The 14,923-nt window shown below is 42.1% G+C and overlaps 1 protein-coding gene across 2 annotated transcripts in view; it reads left to right on the forward strand.

The window, feature by feature from the left end:
- The window catches only part of CRHR2 (corticotropin releasing hormone receptor 2), a 116,765-nt gene that overhangs the window by 89,664 nt on the left and 12,178 nt on the right, over positions 1 to 14,923 (forward strand). For both annotated transcript variants that reach the window (XM_088150074.1, XM_088150075.1), the window contains 4 exons: positions 2,292 to 2,409; positions 4,200 to 4,353; positions 5,021 to 5,081; positions 7,507 to 7,579. In XM_088150074.1, the coding sequence (XP_088006200.1) occupies positions 2,292 to 2,409; positions 4,200 to 4,353; positions 5,021 to 5,081; positions 7,507 to 7,579 (406 nt within the window). The remainder of the gene's footprint in view (positions 1 to 2,291; positions 2,410 to 4,199; positions 4,354 to 5,020; positions 5,082 to 7,506; positions 7,580 to 14,923) is intronic.

Raw genomic sequence — 14,923 nt, forward strand, 5'->3', positions numbered from 1 at the left:
TAATGAGATAGAGAAGGTCCAAGCTAGGTTACTAGACTTAGTTGCACTCATACCAGATGTAGCATTTCCTATTAATGGTAAGGAAAGTACTGGTCAGTTTGGGCATATTTTGGCCTGTACCCCATAAGTATAACCAAAGTCTAGCTTTTCTCCAAGTGTGCTCCCACCACTCTGTGCAAGCTTGGATGTTGCAAGCCAACATATTGTTGACAATATCCCACCACCTAGGAAGTAGGTGCAGTATACTGACATGCATTCAAAATATTAAGTGTATCTCCGGTCTAGATTTCCCATCTGCAAATAGCAGATGCAATGAAATGCCTACTTGTTAAAAATAAGCTTTAAAATTTTATCTTCTTTGACATGATTAAAGGCAAACCTTAAAACTTTAGTAGCACATCAGCCAAATTGTTAGACTGTTCTCAACAGGACACGTCTCCAGCATGTTGCCACACAAATACCTCCCTGGTATGAATATTATTCTCTTGCAAACTTTTTTTTTAAGAATCTGATCAGCTGAGATAGAAGGTCAACCCCCATCACCAGACCCAGAAAAGTCTTAAAAATGGCATTTCAGGTCTTCTTTACAGAGTTGACTCTTTTTCTTTTTTTAAACAGGCATTTGCCATTTAACGCACTATACCAGTGTTTCTCAATCTTTGCAACTATAAGATGTGTTTAAGAATTCCCCAGCCAGTCACATATCTTAAAGTCGCTAAGACTGATAAACCCTGCGCTATACAAAGAAAGTGAAAATCATTTCCCTTTGTATGAGCACCCCAGGAAGTGCACTAGTGAGGAAGAAGTTGTTGCATCGGAACTGAGGGTGGATTCTTCTTAACATAAACTTCTAAATGTTGTTCCTTTGTTTGTTTTACTGCAGAGACGTCCAATGGTAAGTTCAAGTGCTCCTTGCTGGCCGCCAAAGAGTTGGTTATTCATAAATAAATAGTCACTGTGATCAATTGAAGGTAGCATTAGAGGGGTGAAGCTAAAGGTTTGCCTTGCTCAGTCCTCTCCATAACACTTGAAGGCTTTCTTGGAAGTTTGATGATGAGACATTTGTCATCTGAGACTAACAGGGAGAGGAATGCCCCACCATCACTGCCTTCCAGCAGTTCATTTATTGGCCACTGAAATTGATTGATTGGTAAATTATGTGCCATCAAGTCAGTGTCAACTCTTAGCAACCACACAGATAGACTTTCTCCAGGATGATCTGTCCCCAGTGTGGTCTTCCAGGTCTTCCAACGGTGCCCCCATCGCAATTGTAACTGAGTCCACCCACCTTGCTGCTGGTTCTCCTATTCTTCTCTTTTCTTCCACCTTTCCCAGCATCAGAGCCTTCTCCAGAGATCAGGGTCTTCACATTGATTGATCAGTGTCGACTCTTAGTGACCACATAGATCGATTTTTTCCAGGAGGTCCCCAACCATTTTTGGAGCAGACTTTTCCAACGTAGCATTCTGCAAATGCGTGAGGGCTATGGTTCTCAGAACTTCCATTCGCTATAACCAGTGGATATGCTGGCTACGAAATGTAGGAATTGCACTCATCACATATCTGAAATACAGTAGGTTGAAAAGGTTATACCTGAATCTTGGGAAGCTTTGCTTTCATTAATACTTAGCTTTTTTTTTTTCTTTCGCTCTCTTTCTCATCCTTTTAGATTGGGCATGTATCATTTATTCTTCAGCCAAGAGCAATGAAGATAGCTGTTTTCACTTTTGTTGTGCGGCTTTGAATCTTAAAAGTGTTTTTCCATTTGTAAACATGCTTTAAAAGGTGCCCCCCAGCTACCAGGAGCTTTCAGAACAATCTATCCACTGTTTCTATGGCTGGGGAAATGTTGAAAGCATCATTAGAATACAATTTTGGAATTCCCATGATCGTGTCAGTCATAATTTCAGATAGTGCCACTCGCTGTCATACACATAACCCAAGCATTTGCCATTTTATTTTTATCGCAACATAAATTTTTGGTCTAAAATATTCTGTCACTGCTGGGAAGGTACTAAATATTCAGGTTGGAGGAAAGTGGCAGGCAGAAGGAACACGTCCCTCCTTTGTTAAGATGTCAAAACATCTTCGGTGAGATGTTTAGCTACTTCAAAGTAAAAAATGGGATTGGAGTGTGCAGTCCATGTACTCTGGAGTGAAGTAAAGGATTCTGGAGTTGGTGGATCAGGATCTTCTCCCCGTGATGGCAGTTCTCTTGATTGTATGCTTCAAGATACCATAGAGCCATGCTCAGATAAATAAAAGTGACCAATACATATTTGCTTCTTTAGGAGCATTCGATGCCTTCGCAACATTATCCACTGGAACTTGATCACAACGTTCATCCTGAGGAACGTGATGTGGTTTGTGCTACAAATGATTGACCACAATATCCATGAGAGCAATGAGGTAAAGTAGTTCCTCTTCAAGGGATGTGGCAGAAATTAAAGTAGTTGCCTTAACTTTATAACACAGAGTTACAGTTGGCCAAAAGAGATAAGAATTGAAAGCTTTTTCCACTTCCTGGGTTAAAGACCATATTTGCGGGGTGGTCAATTTGTGATTGCCATGCAGGACTAGGAATAGCTCTTGTACAAAATTGTGGAGAATCTATGCTGGTGACTCCAAAGTCTATCTTCAGGTAGCCAAATAGACCCTTTCACACTTAAAAACCCTGGTACAGATGAAAGCTAAGCATGCCCAGCTGGCCTTTATTGCTGAGCATTGGTTGAGGAAGAAGCATCAAAAATTGGAGTGGGAACAGAACAATATCATGTAGAACAGAGTTTCTCAAGCTTGGCAACTTTAAGATGCATGGACTTCAACTCCTAGAATTCCCCAGCCAGCATGGATGGACTTCAGTTCCCAGAATTCCCCAGCCAGTAGGCTGGCTGGGGAATTCTGGGAATTGAAGTCCACACATCTTAAAGTTGCCATGGTTGAGAAACACCACTCTAGAAGACAGCATGGCCACCTGAAATCCTGAATTGCAATCTCAAGTCCCTCTCATATAGATCTAGATATCTAGATCTAGATTGCTGTACTGGAACACATCTTTTTCTGTGCTCACTTCTGTCCCTCTGTAGCCTTATTCTTACAGGAACTTTACTGTAATTTATGTCATTTCTCTTCCACTGGATGCTGGTACCTTGTGGGGGGCGGGGGGGAATTCGTTCATTAGTATTTTCCTTGCTATTTTTTTTTTTTTTTTAAGAAAGAGGGGTTATTCCTATAAATAATGTCTGATTCTTGAGCATAGACTAGCCCTAAATTTCTGTGAAACTGGACGAACACCAACGGACAGAAATGCAGTCTTCTTCTTCTACTATCGTATCTCATGTTTTGTTCTCTCATCTCAGACAAGCCTTGTTCCCTAATGCAGTCTTCCTTAATCTGGGAGCCCTCCAAGTGTGGAAGGATTACAAGTCCTAACATTTCCAGCCAGAATGATGGTACTGCCAATAGTTTAGTGTTCCAACCTTGGAGACCCTCATGTGCAATTAAGATATTTTGTTCTGGGGCTTTCTAGCCCCTCAAGAAACCTTGAAGATGACTAAGAATTATGTCAATAAAAACACTTAATTGCCAATAAAAGCTGTCTAACAAAGGATTTCAGGATGTTTACCTGAAGGAGGACAGGTAGCAAAAACAATTGAATCAAAAACTTATCACACAAATAAAGACCTGAACTTTTAAATATTAAATCTGAAGTACATGTAGTCCCCAGATGAAGAACGAGTTCTGCTCCCAAGGTCTGTCCTTTTGTCAAATTTGTATGTAAGCCAGAACAGTATTATTGTATAATACTGTATGAGTAGTATTGTGTAATGAACTCGAACCATTGTGTATTTAACTCGAATCATTGTGAATTTAACTCAAGTTTTGCTGCAATAGGCTCCATTCTTAACTATGGGTTGTCTGTAATCCAGATGTTCTTAACCTGGGGCCTATCTGTGGAAATAATCTTGTATAACGATGATTAGACCAGCAAAACCCAGAATCACATTTCTACAGACATTTATTTCTCTATATAGTCACAAGGTTCTTGCGTGGATATAAGAGAAGAACCCCCACATTGTCTCTAGCACTTTGTAAATCAGTCAAAATCAAAGTGCAAAAGAAAACGACTGTCCCTTAAGTGAGTGCAAACATAGACACTATGTTGTACAAATGGATTAAAATGTTTATCTCCTTGCCAGCTCTGGTGTCGGTGCATCACGACCATCTTCAACTACTTTGTGGTAACCAATTTCTTCTGGATGTTTGTGGAAGGCTGCTACCTCCACACGGCCATCGTGATGACGTACTCAACTGACAAGCTGAGGAAATGGGTCTTTCTCTTCATTGGATGGTGTAAGTAACCTAAAAGCAGAACCTACTTCTCATGTTGCATTTGGGAGTTTCATTATTAGCCCGGTCCTTCCAGAGCAATTTGTTCATCGCTCGATCAATCCAGCTGGAAATGAGGCACAGATGGGGACTCAAGCTGGTTTTGCATCTGAGTTTCTGTCTTCACAGAAGTCAGATTTTCTGTTTACCCTCAAAGGGTTGGGGGGATATCAAAAATGTGGTCTAGCAATATCAACATTACCAGGGAGGGAGGGAGGGAGGGAACTATTACATATCCACAACTGGAGAACCCACAACAAAAAGGACTACTGTATCTTGAGTACTGGATGGATGGATGGATGGATGGATGGATGGATGGATGGATGGATGGATGGATGGATGGATGGAAAATGGAATGTTTTCATGGATGGATGATGGACTGATAAACGGATAGCAAAGTTTTTATAAATGGATGGATAGATTGGAGCAAATATCTAAAAGGGCCTGTAAAACCTGAACTGTTCTAGTATTTTTAGGAAAGCAAACTTGTATGATGCAGCTCCTTTCTGCTCCTTCAGACTTCCAAAAGGGTTATACTTTATACTGATGAATCTGGGGCAGTTCCTACTCCTTTCCTCCCACCCTTTGCAGGAACCTCCTAGAACTTCCCTTCTGTTTTCTTTCCTTGTAGGCATTCCTTGCCCCATTATCATCGCCTGGGCCGTCTGCAAGCTTTATTATGAAAATGAGCAGTAAGTAGAAAAACAGTCCAGCCCACCCTCTGTCTTTCTGCAGGCAACAGACTTTCGCCTTTGACGAGGAGACGGTTCAGCTAAAATGAGCTTTGCATCAGGATAATGGCCCAGGCCAGAATATCCCTTTTCCAAATTGTTCACTTGGAGAGGAGAAACACTCCTGGGGTCTCTCAGGACTCAAGGGCTTCATGGATTCCTTGAGCTCCTGGGAGAAAGGTGGAATAGAAAAATATACAGTGGATTCAGATAAATCAAGCCAAGAACCCATCAGAGGCATAATTGATTGGATTCCTCTTTCACCTTTGGCGTCTGTAGGGCTCGCCATGAGATCTAAGTAGATCTTTTGATGTCATGCCTTTTCTCTGAAAATGTTTTGCAATCAATTATCCTTGTAACACTGAGTTTCTTCCCTTGTGACATACCTTTTCTTTTATTAAGAGCTCATAAAATCCTTCTGGTTCAGGTGATTATTGCCACTGGGCCAAGGTGTCTCTAGGTTCGAACCCCTCTTTGCAGGCAGTACAAGTTGCAAGGGATTTTTTTCCCACCAGTCCATTCTGCCCTTGGTCTCTCGAACTCTGTCCCTTCACTGGCATATCCCTGTCTGTCTGAGGCTCTACCACTCAGAGTTCCTGGCCACTGCCCCACTGATGTGGCTGGAGATAAATGTGACTGGGCAGGAAAGGAAAGGCCTAGGTGGACCAACAAACAGCCTTGGAAAGTGGAAAGGTTTGCTCCCAGATCATGACTGCACTGAACCAGGAGAGCTGGAAATAGTGAGCTGAATCAGGACTCTACATAGTGGCCAAGGAATAGATGGTTTGTTCCAGCAAGATCTCTGTTTCAATCTGGGCTTTCCTTTGCAGGCTTTGTAGACATGAGTGTGTGCTTTAGTAAAGGAATAGAATTTGGGCCTCAGGGATTTCTTCGTGAGGGTCCTCTGTTGATCACCCTGCCATGTAGGTCAACTGCCTATCTTCTCAAAGAGTCCAAGGATCTCTCCATCCAAGTCCAGGAACTGTCCAGCAAGATGATGTTGCTTCAGCACTGGTTGGGTCCTGAGTAACTGTATAGACCAGTGTTTCTCAACCTCGGCAACTATAAGATGTCTGGTTGTCAACTCCCAGCATGCTGGCTGGGGAATTCTGGGAGTTGAAATTCACACATCTTAAAAGTTGCCAAGGTTGGGAAACTCTGGTATAGACACTTTTGCCACCTTCCTGTTTTCTGGATCATCTTCAGTGGAAGAGGTAGGTCTATGGGCGGTAGGATGAGATTCAAGCTGGACTTAGTTCTTCAAAACCCGTGCCATCCTTGAGCAAAGTCTCTTTCAGGATGGTTTCAGAAGAGTTATCAGCGTGCATCAGTGCGCATAGTCTCTCTTGAATCAACTCCATGACAACTTAAAGCTAACCCCCCCCTTTCTAGTTCTGAATCTAGTTCTATCACAACATTAGTGAGATAAAGCTGAACAACGGATCTTAAAGCCTCAGGGATGATGATGATGATACATCCCTCACAATTAAGTTCAGTGATTAAGGTCTCATGTTTAAAGGGATGGGTTCAAGATGAGGCTTCTTCTTTTTGTTGGACTCACGCATTGTCTCCAGTGAAAAGAAAACAGTGCCAGGTACAACGAAAACAAAGTGTTGTTCACACGTGCAATTGTCACTTAATGATGTTCTGAGCTTCACGGAAAGAAGGCCTGTAGTAAGCCATCCATGGAACATAAACACTCCATCCTGCCTCTTGAGAGCTTGCTGAGGATTAGAATGGAAAAATAAAAATTGGCATGGTGCTTTGGATTCTGTGAAGTGCCATAAAAACGGCAGTGGAGGTAGGAAGAAAACCAAAGCAGCCATCAACCGTGTCTTGCTGAAGAAAGCCGATCCATCAGTTTCTTTCGTTTGCATAATTCAGCTGAAAAGACAACTAGATCCCCAGCGTTTCAAAGGTGTAACTGTGAATCATTCCAAAAGGATACCCCACAGCATTCTTGTCTTTTGTTTGATATATGGGATTTATATTAGCTTGTGCATACATACTTACGTATATATCCATCATCCTCTCTCGTCAGGGTGAGCAGCATTATGCAGAACGTAAAAAAGGAGAAAGAAGTAGTAAGTCAAAGAAATTAGAGGCAGGAAATAAGAGAGAAGACAAATTAACTAAATCTAGTCTAAACTCAACCATTCCCTAGGCTTCTCCATACCTTTCTATGCTCACCAGATATCCTTGTTATTTCCATACTCATTCCCTGCTTCGTAGGTTTTTCTCTTTCATGATCTCATCAACTCCATCCAACCACAGCTTTCTCAATCTTGCCCTCCGTCTCAACTCATCCCCTCTTCTTTTGTAAATTTGTTTTGCAATTTCACTGTCGTTCATTCTCTATTACCTTAATACATGGTTCTGTTTGCAGATGCTGGTTTGGAAAGGAACCGGGGAAATATATAGATTACATCTATCAAGGACCAGTGATTCTTGTTCTGCTGGTAAGAAGACCTTTTGCTTTGAGATTTTAATTAAGCCGTGCGGGATTTACCCAATATGAAGTTCTTATTTGAAGCTGATTTGATTTGCTCAGTGATGCCTTAGCAATTCGGCATTCTGGATAAGGCTGCACCAAATCTGGACCGCAGCATCTGTGAGAGTTGTTCCTCTGGGTGAAAGAAGCAGGTTGTCCTTTTGGCCTCCTTCAAGGAAGAACCAAAGTCCATAAGGAATTCAGGGGAGGGGGATCATCTTACCTTTCCATTGGCTGGTGGGTCTCTCTCTTCCTCTCTTCTCTATTACACAAAATCAGCCATTGCATCCAGAACAGCACCATTTTCCATCCTCCTTGGATGATCACATTACAATACAACGTTGCACAGTCAAGTGGTCAGTGAAGGAATAAGAAATAAGAGGAAGACGTGACGTAGGGACAGTAGACCCATGTGCCACCCAGAAGGTAAGGTGGCCACGCTGTCCCACCCACATGCTTCTTGAAATTTGACACCCACACCCTATGTGAACATTGTGCTTCAGAGTCCCCCTTTCCTTCCCAGTCATTCTGCATGAAGAACCTGCTGCCACTTTTAGCTCATTTTTCCTTCTTATAGGTGGCTGACTTAGTATTTATTAAATTATAAGGAGATATATGCACATACCCCTACATACACATCACATATAGTAGCATATATGGATATAGTGGCGTGCATATGTGTGTGGACGGATGGATGGATGATATTTATTTATCATCTATGTAACTGAGATAGATAGATAGATAGATAGATAGATAGATAGATAGATAGATAGATAGATAGATATGGATGGATGGATGGATGGATGGATGGATGGATGGATGGATGGACGGACAGATGGACAGGGAGATGGATGGATGGATGGATGGATGGACGGATGGACAGACTGACAAAGATGGACAGGAAGATAGATAGATAGATAGATAGATAGATAGATAGATAGATAGATAGAGACAGATGAATGGATGGATGGATGGACAGACAGGGAGGTAGATGGATGGATGGTTGGATGGATGGACGGACGGACAGACAGACAAAAACGGACAGGAAGATAGATAGATAGATAGATAGATAGATAGATAGATAGATAGATAGATAGATAGATAGATAGATAGATAGATAGATAGATAGATAATAGATAATGATAGATAGATAGATAGATAGATAGATAGATAGATAGATAGATAGATAGATAGATAGATAGATAATAGATAATGATAGATAGATAGATAGATAGATAGATAGATAGATAGATAGATAGATAGATAATGATAGATAGATAGATAGATAGATAGATAGATAGATAGATAGATAGATAGATAGACAGATAGATAGATAGATAGAGATATGATAGATGGATGACAATTCTGTTTGTGCTCAAATGGGCAGGGGAAGGAAAATGCAATATTTGGACTGGAGAAGAACTGTTTGCTGGGCTGTATCTGTGTCTATGGACTCATCCATATGGCTGGATGAGACTTCGTGTTTTTAAAATAAATACTCTTATGCTAACCAAAGGTTAGATGGGAGTATCTCGGAGGCCCCTTCTAAATCTCATGATTCGATGCTGCATCACTTTGGCACAATACTCAGTTGACTGATCAACCTGTTGATACAAATATCTGTAATCCTAATTTTGTAATTAAACCGGCCTTCTGCCCATTTGCACCCTGAAAACACACACACACACTTGTGGTTTGGTTGTGTGTCACTACATCACTCAACAAAGGGAAGGTCAGGGCATACTTTGGGTACATGGATATAGGCCTTATGGATTTTTGCAATCTGACAAAGTTGGATTGTGAATTCTGCCCTCTTTTTGCCACGTTCTCACTGATTTATGCTTTTGGGACATAAAAACAACCACTGTAAATCCACCCACTGTCCAAGAACAGGCAAAGTCAAGAGACACTCTAAGCCAGTGTTTCTCAACCTTAGCAAATTTTAAGATGTCTGGACTTCAACTCCCAGAATTCCCCAGCCAGCATGCTGGCTGGGGAATTCTGGGAGTTGAAGTCCAGACATCTCAAAGGTGCCGAGGTTGACAAACACTGGCCTAAACATTAAAGTCCATGATTTTTGGTGGAAGTTTAGTACATCACTCAGACCTTCCAAACTGATCTCCATGAGACATTTTTAAAACAGCCAGCTCTCCCTCTAGCCAGGGAGAAGACATCTGTTAGGTAGGAAGGAGAAGCTTCCATACCTCTTGGTGTGACGTCCAAATTTCAGGAGCTTGTTTTCCTGTCCTTTGGAAATGGGAAACACATAGACATTATTTTGCATTTCCTCTTCTGCCCCCAAAAGTTCACCAGGAAATGCCAATGTCCCTTGATCTCCCCAAGTTCGTTCAGCCTGTCTTAAAACTTGCTTCTTCGTTTGTGCAACATCCTGATGGAGGGGGGTTTTTTCCTACCTTTTTCCGGCTTATGGAGTGATTCCTTTTTGCAGAAGCTTGGGTACCAGGCCTTGTTTCTCTAGGCTGGGTTCCTAAACTAAGTCCAATCAGAAAGCCCTTTTTCTCTGCTTTCCAGAGAAGATTAGTGTTCCCTTGCAATATCCAGGTCGGGATCTTTAATGAGTGCAGTCGGTTGAAACAAAAGGTCAGGAAACGAACAGGAGAAAAATGAGGTGCACGGATTCTGTGCAAAGCTTTCCCGAAGGATGGAACATTTGAGCAGAATGGCTCTCCTGCCCGTCAGCTGATCCCAAATAATCCTGTTTTCTCACCCAGGAAAGGTGTGTAGCAATCCATCGGTCTCTGCGCTGTTTTCTTGTGGTGGTGGAGGTGTTTTTTAAAATTTCACTGTACATTAAAACTGTCCCTGTCTGGAAGATTGGCTGCAACCACAGGTCACTCCTTGTGAGGAATGAGAAGGTTTAATTGGCGTGTGACTTCCAGTGAAATTTGGCAGGCCTAGTTAGAGGAGGAATGAGAAAGAAAACTCAAAGCAACAGAAAAACCATTCAGCTTGGATTGACACACCAGACTGAATTCCCTTCTCCTCTCCCCGTCAGTGTCCTTTGCAATTCAACCCACAGGGAAGGTATTAGTGAGAATGGTCTGCAAACGAGGCAGCGTCCGCCGGGCCCAGTGTTCGTGGGGCTCCACCAGCTGGACAGAGTGACAGCTCCGAAAAAATAAAAAGCAGGTTTTTCCCAATAAGTTCCAGGAGGCCCAGCTAGCGAATGAAATGTGGGAATATTGAGGGAGGCTGATGGTTGGAAATCGCTGGTGACATGAGTGACTTACAGGTGCTCCGAAAGCTGTGCTGTTCTATGATTTGAAGACTGCATCACATAAGAGTTGCCCTTCTTTATCTCCCTCTCTTGCTCCCTTTAATTTCACAAACCCAGTTTAATTACCCCACTTTGATATACTGTGAATTAAATGCAGATAAAGGTATTGATAATCCAGGGATGAGTGGTCTGTGGTCTACAGACCGTGGACATCCCCCAGAACCCATGGCTGCCTCCCGTTTGGAGTTATTTTCCCCCAAATAAGAGTGGAAGAAGGAGGCAGATTATATTTCCAACCCTCCCCACAACCAACCCCCCCCCCCAAAATGGACTGGAATCACATGACCAAAATTTGGCCTTTTTGTTGCTGAATGTCAACAGCATGATTGTACAATGGAGAGTTTAAGAGTGAAATGGGAATGGTTTGCCTCCCCAAAGCACCCTTCTGTTATTCCCCATCTTAAACTCTCCCAGAATTGAGCCCCTCTCTTCTGGGGACTCGCTGCATCTCTGGAAGGCCACTGAGCATCTCTCCAGTAGGTTGGAAAAATTAGTTGTACCCTTAGCCTAAACTCCTCTGCTGAAGTCCAAAATTAGCCGTACCATTCAGCTGGTGCCCATGTCTATACTAATAAAGAGCAAGTGGGTCTGGATGGAGAACATAGTCACAACCATCAACTGGATGATGGGCAGGGCTAGAGAAGGGGAGTGCCTTCCCTGAAGCCCCGCCTTTTTATCCATCACCCCCCCCCAAAGCTAGAGTTGAGTTAAGCTTGGGGTGTGAATGCTAATTACTGGTTTCTCCCATCTCCCTAAACCCTGGCTTATTTAACCTTGGCTTGTTGGATAAGCCACCATGGACTGGGTTCCACACCATGCTAAGCCATGAATCATTGTTTACAGACCACCCTGCCTAGCAACTAGTATTGCCAACGTAGAGATGCAGTATGTTTGGATTTTAATAATGGTTTGGGAAAAAATTGGGTGATTTTTTTTTAAAGAATGCAATGCAAATTATGTTTTATTAGAAGAGTGTACTGATGTAATTGCCCAGTGAGGTTGCTGGGTAGAATCAGCCTATGATATGCAAAACACCTCTACTGAAACTCACTCATTGACTCAGCCAAGCAAAGATCTTAGCTTGGAACAAGCATGTTTTAGACCAGATTTTTCAATAGTGAACCAATGGATCTCATCTCCATGAAGTCCACCAGGAAGATCTTTATCAAGGGGATATTTCTGAGCCACCTTTGTTGATTTGAAAATGGCATTGGATTTAATTCCCTGTGAGACATTATGGCAGGCATTGCTAGCTTCTTCTATTGGCCTTCATCTCCTCCAATTAAGAATAATGTCACATGAGAGTACCACAATACAGATTAGACATAGAAATGGAGAATTGACTGTGCTTCTTCCAACCCAAAAGAGTTGAGCAGGGAGGTCTCCGGGCTCCACAATTACTTAATTTCTATATTGATGACATCATACAGGCCTTTGCCAAAGATGAGTTTTGCCCTCTGCCTCTAGCTCATATGCTGATGCTGATGCTTTGTCTTTGTGTGCTAATGCTGCTTTGTCAGACCAAAATGCTAGAAATCAAACATTCAAAAACTAAGCAGGTTGACTTTACTACGCATTTACCAATCTTCTTCATACCAGGAAAACTGATTGATTGACTGATTGATTGATTATGTGCCATCGGGTCATTTTTTACTCCTAGCAGCCACATAATTTTCTCCATGATGATCTATTCCTAACCTGGTCTTTCAAGTCTCCCAACGGTGCACTCATCACCACCATAACTGAGTCCATCCACCTTGATGCTGGTCATCCTCTTCTTCTCTTTCCTTCCACCTTTCCCAGCATCAGAGCCTTCTCCAGAGATCTGGATCTTTGCATAATGTGTCCAAAGTAGGACAATTTGAGCCTGGTCATTTGTGCCTCGAGTGAGAACTCTGGGTTGATTTGTTCAAGGATCCATCAGTTTGTTTTCTTGGCTGTCCATGATATTCTCAGGAGTCTTCTCCAACCCCCAAGTTCAAAGGCATCATCTCTTCCTCTCCTGCTTCTTTAAAGACCAACGTTCACTTCCATAGAGGGTCACAGGGAAAACCATGGCTTACACGATTCTGATCTTTGTAGGTATAGCACATGGAAAATTAATAACATCTAAACTGAACAGATGAAGGCCTTCAATTATCTAGGCATATGTTTTCAGTCCAATACGTTCTGGACATTTTAGTCTTCACATCTCAAACCATGGAGACAGAAAGCTGCTAATGCAATAACCAGATATGTTAGATGTAAGGGGAATAACTCTGTGCCCACAGCACTTAAATTATTCAAAGCCAAAGAATTAAACCTTCTGCTGGATGGCGCACAATGCTGGTCATACAAGGACATCTCTGCATTGAAAGGAATTGGTCTAAATTTCTGAGATCTGTGCTCCACGTTCTTCACTCAGTTGCAAATACATTCCTGCAGTTAGAACTTGAATGCACCTCTGCTGAGACCTGTTTGGGCCATACTGGCTTAAACAAATGCATGGGGGTGAGTCTTTGGCCTAGCTTGTACTGTTAGACCCACTTCCTCTGGAAGAATCAAATTATATTTGATCTGGCTCAGTGCAGATTTACCCCCTAATCTACATGCTGGGCCCAGACAAAGTCTAGAATGAGGTCAACCAGAGAACTTTAGATCTTGATGTGCAAGATCATGGGCCTGTCCTGATCGACCCAAATACCTTTGTGAAATTCTCTGTTCCCTCAACTGGAATCCCTAGAAACCCTCCCTCATTGCTGCTGATGGTGAGATTTGAAAATATCCTTTACTAAGATCATTTATGTATTGAAACTGTTGCACGTGTATCCTTCAATTGCCCCATAGATCATTCTTGGAGGATGGAGCTAATGTCTAACTGTAATCCACTCTGCGCAGTCCCAATGAAGAACAGTCTCCATTTATTAAAAGACCAGTCTTCTGAAGTTTAGAAAAAAAAATGGACAAATTTTGTACATGGGCAATTTCTATTCCACATCCTGAACAAAACTGAGCTTCGTTTCTGTTAGGGAGAAGATTTTTAGGTAGGATCCTTTGTAATTTGCATGTTTTGATCTCCATGACATTCAGGCACAGTGATAGTAAAGTGTTTTTTCAAACTACTGGCATAGACATTTTCATAATAATTGTTGGTATTTTTCAGTGAAATAGGGTTTTCTAAAAAAGTATATAATGGGTAGTAATAAAAAATCTGACTAATTTTTAGGACAGAGACTGAGTGTTTTAATGAGAACTTCGAAACATAATTAATAGCACCAGCCCCGTGAACGTTTTCCTTAATTATGTTAAAAGGTTGATACCCATAAATTTACAAGGTCTTGATGGTACTGCCAGAAGGGTTGATATGCAGAAACCAGCAGAAAGCTTTAAAAAACAGAATGTCTGAGAAAAGCCTGGGAATTATTCAGTCTAGTTAAATAAAGAGGATATTGACATTTTGCTGTATGCTGTCACATCATTAACTCCTGAAAGAGTCACCAGTAAATACTAGTGGGGACAATTAAATGGGAAGACTAAAGTCTTGGATTACAAAAAAAAGACCTTCAGTCTTTAGTTTTGGCCAACTTCTTCCTCTGTCCATGCCCACCACCTCCTGCAGCTTTTCCCTGATGGCAAAACAGGGCTGCCCCATTTTCCAGAATCCACCCCACAACCCAGAAATGGTCTGCAGGTTTTGATCAGCTCTCAACAACCCTGGTCAATATTGCCAGTAAGGAGGGACACAAGGAGTTGTCATGTTAGAGATGATGGGGCAACATTGTCTGCCCTGGGAAAGCATTGATCCTTAGAGTGACTCTAGAATGGCTGTAGCTCTAGAGCAGTGTTTCTCAACCCTGGCAGCTTTCAAATGTGTGGACTCCAACTCCCAGAATTCCCCAGCCAGCCTGGCTGGCTGGGGAATTCTGGGAGTTGAAGTCCACATGTCTTCAAGTTGCCAAGGTTGAGAAACACCGTTCTAAATGTTTTGGACTATAATTTCCATAAACCCCAGCTGGCAGAGACAGTGGCAGAGAT

Source organism: Python bivittatus, unplaced genomic scaffold (assembly GCF_059951505.1).
Source record: "Python bivittatus isolate LINGU-HERP-01145 unplaced genomic scaffold, Pbiv_v1 ctg000610_np1212, whole genome shotgun sequence".
Lineage (NCBI taxonomy): Eukaryota > Metazoa > Chordata > Lepidosauria > Squamata > Pythonidae > Python > Python bivittatus.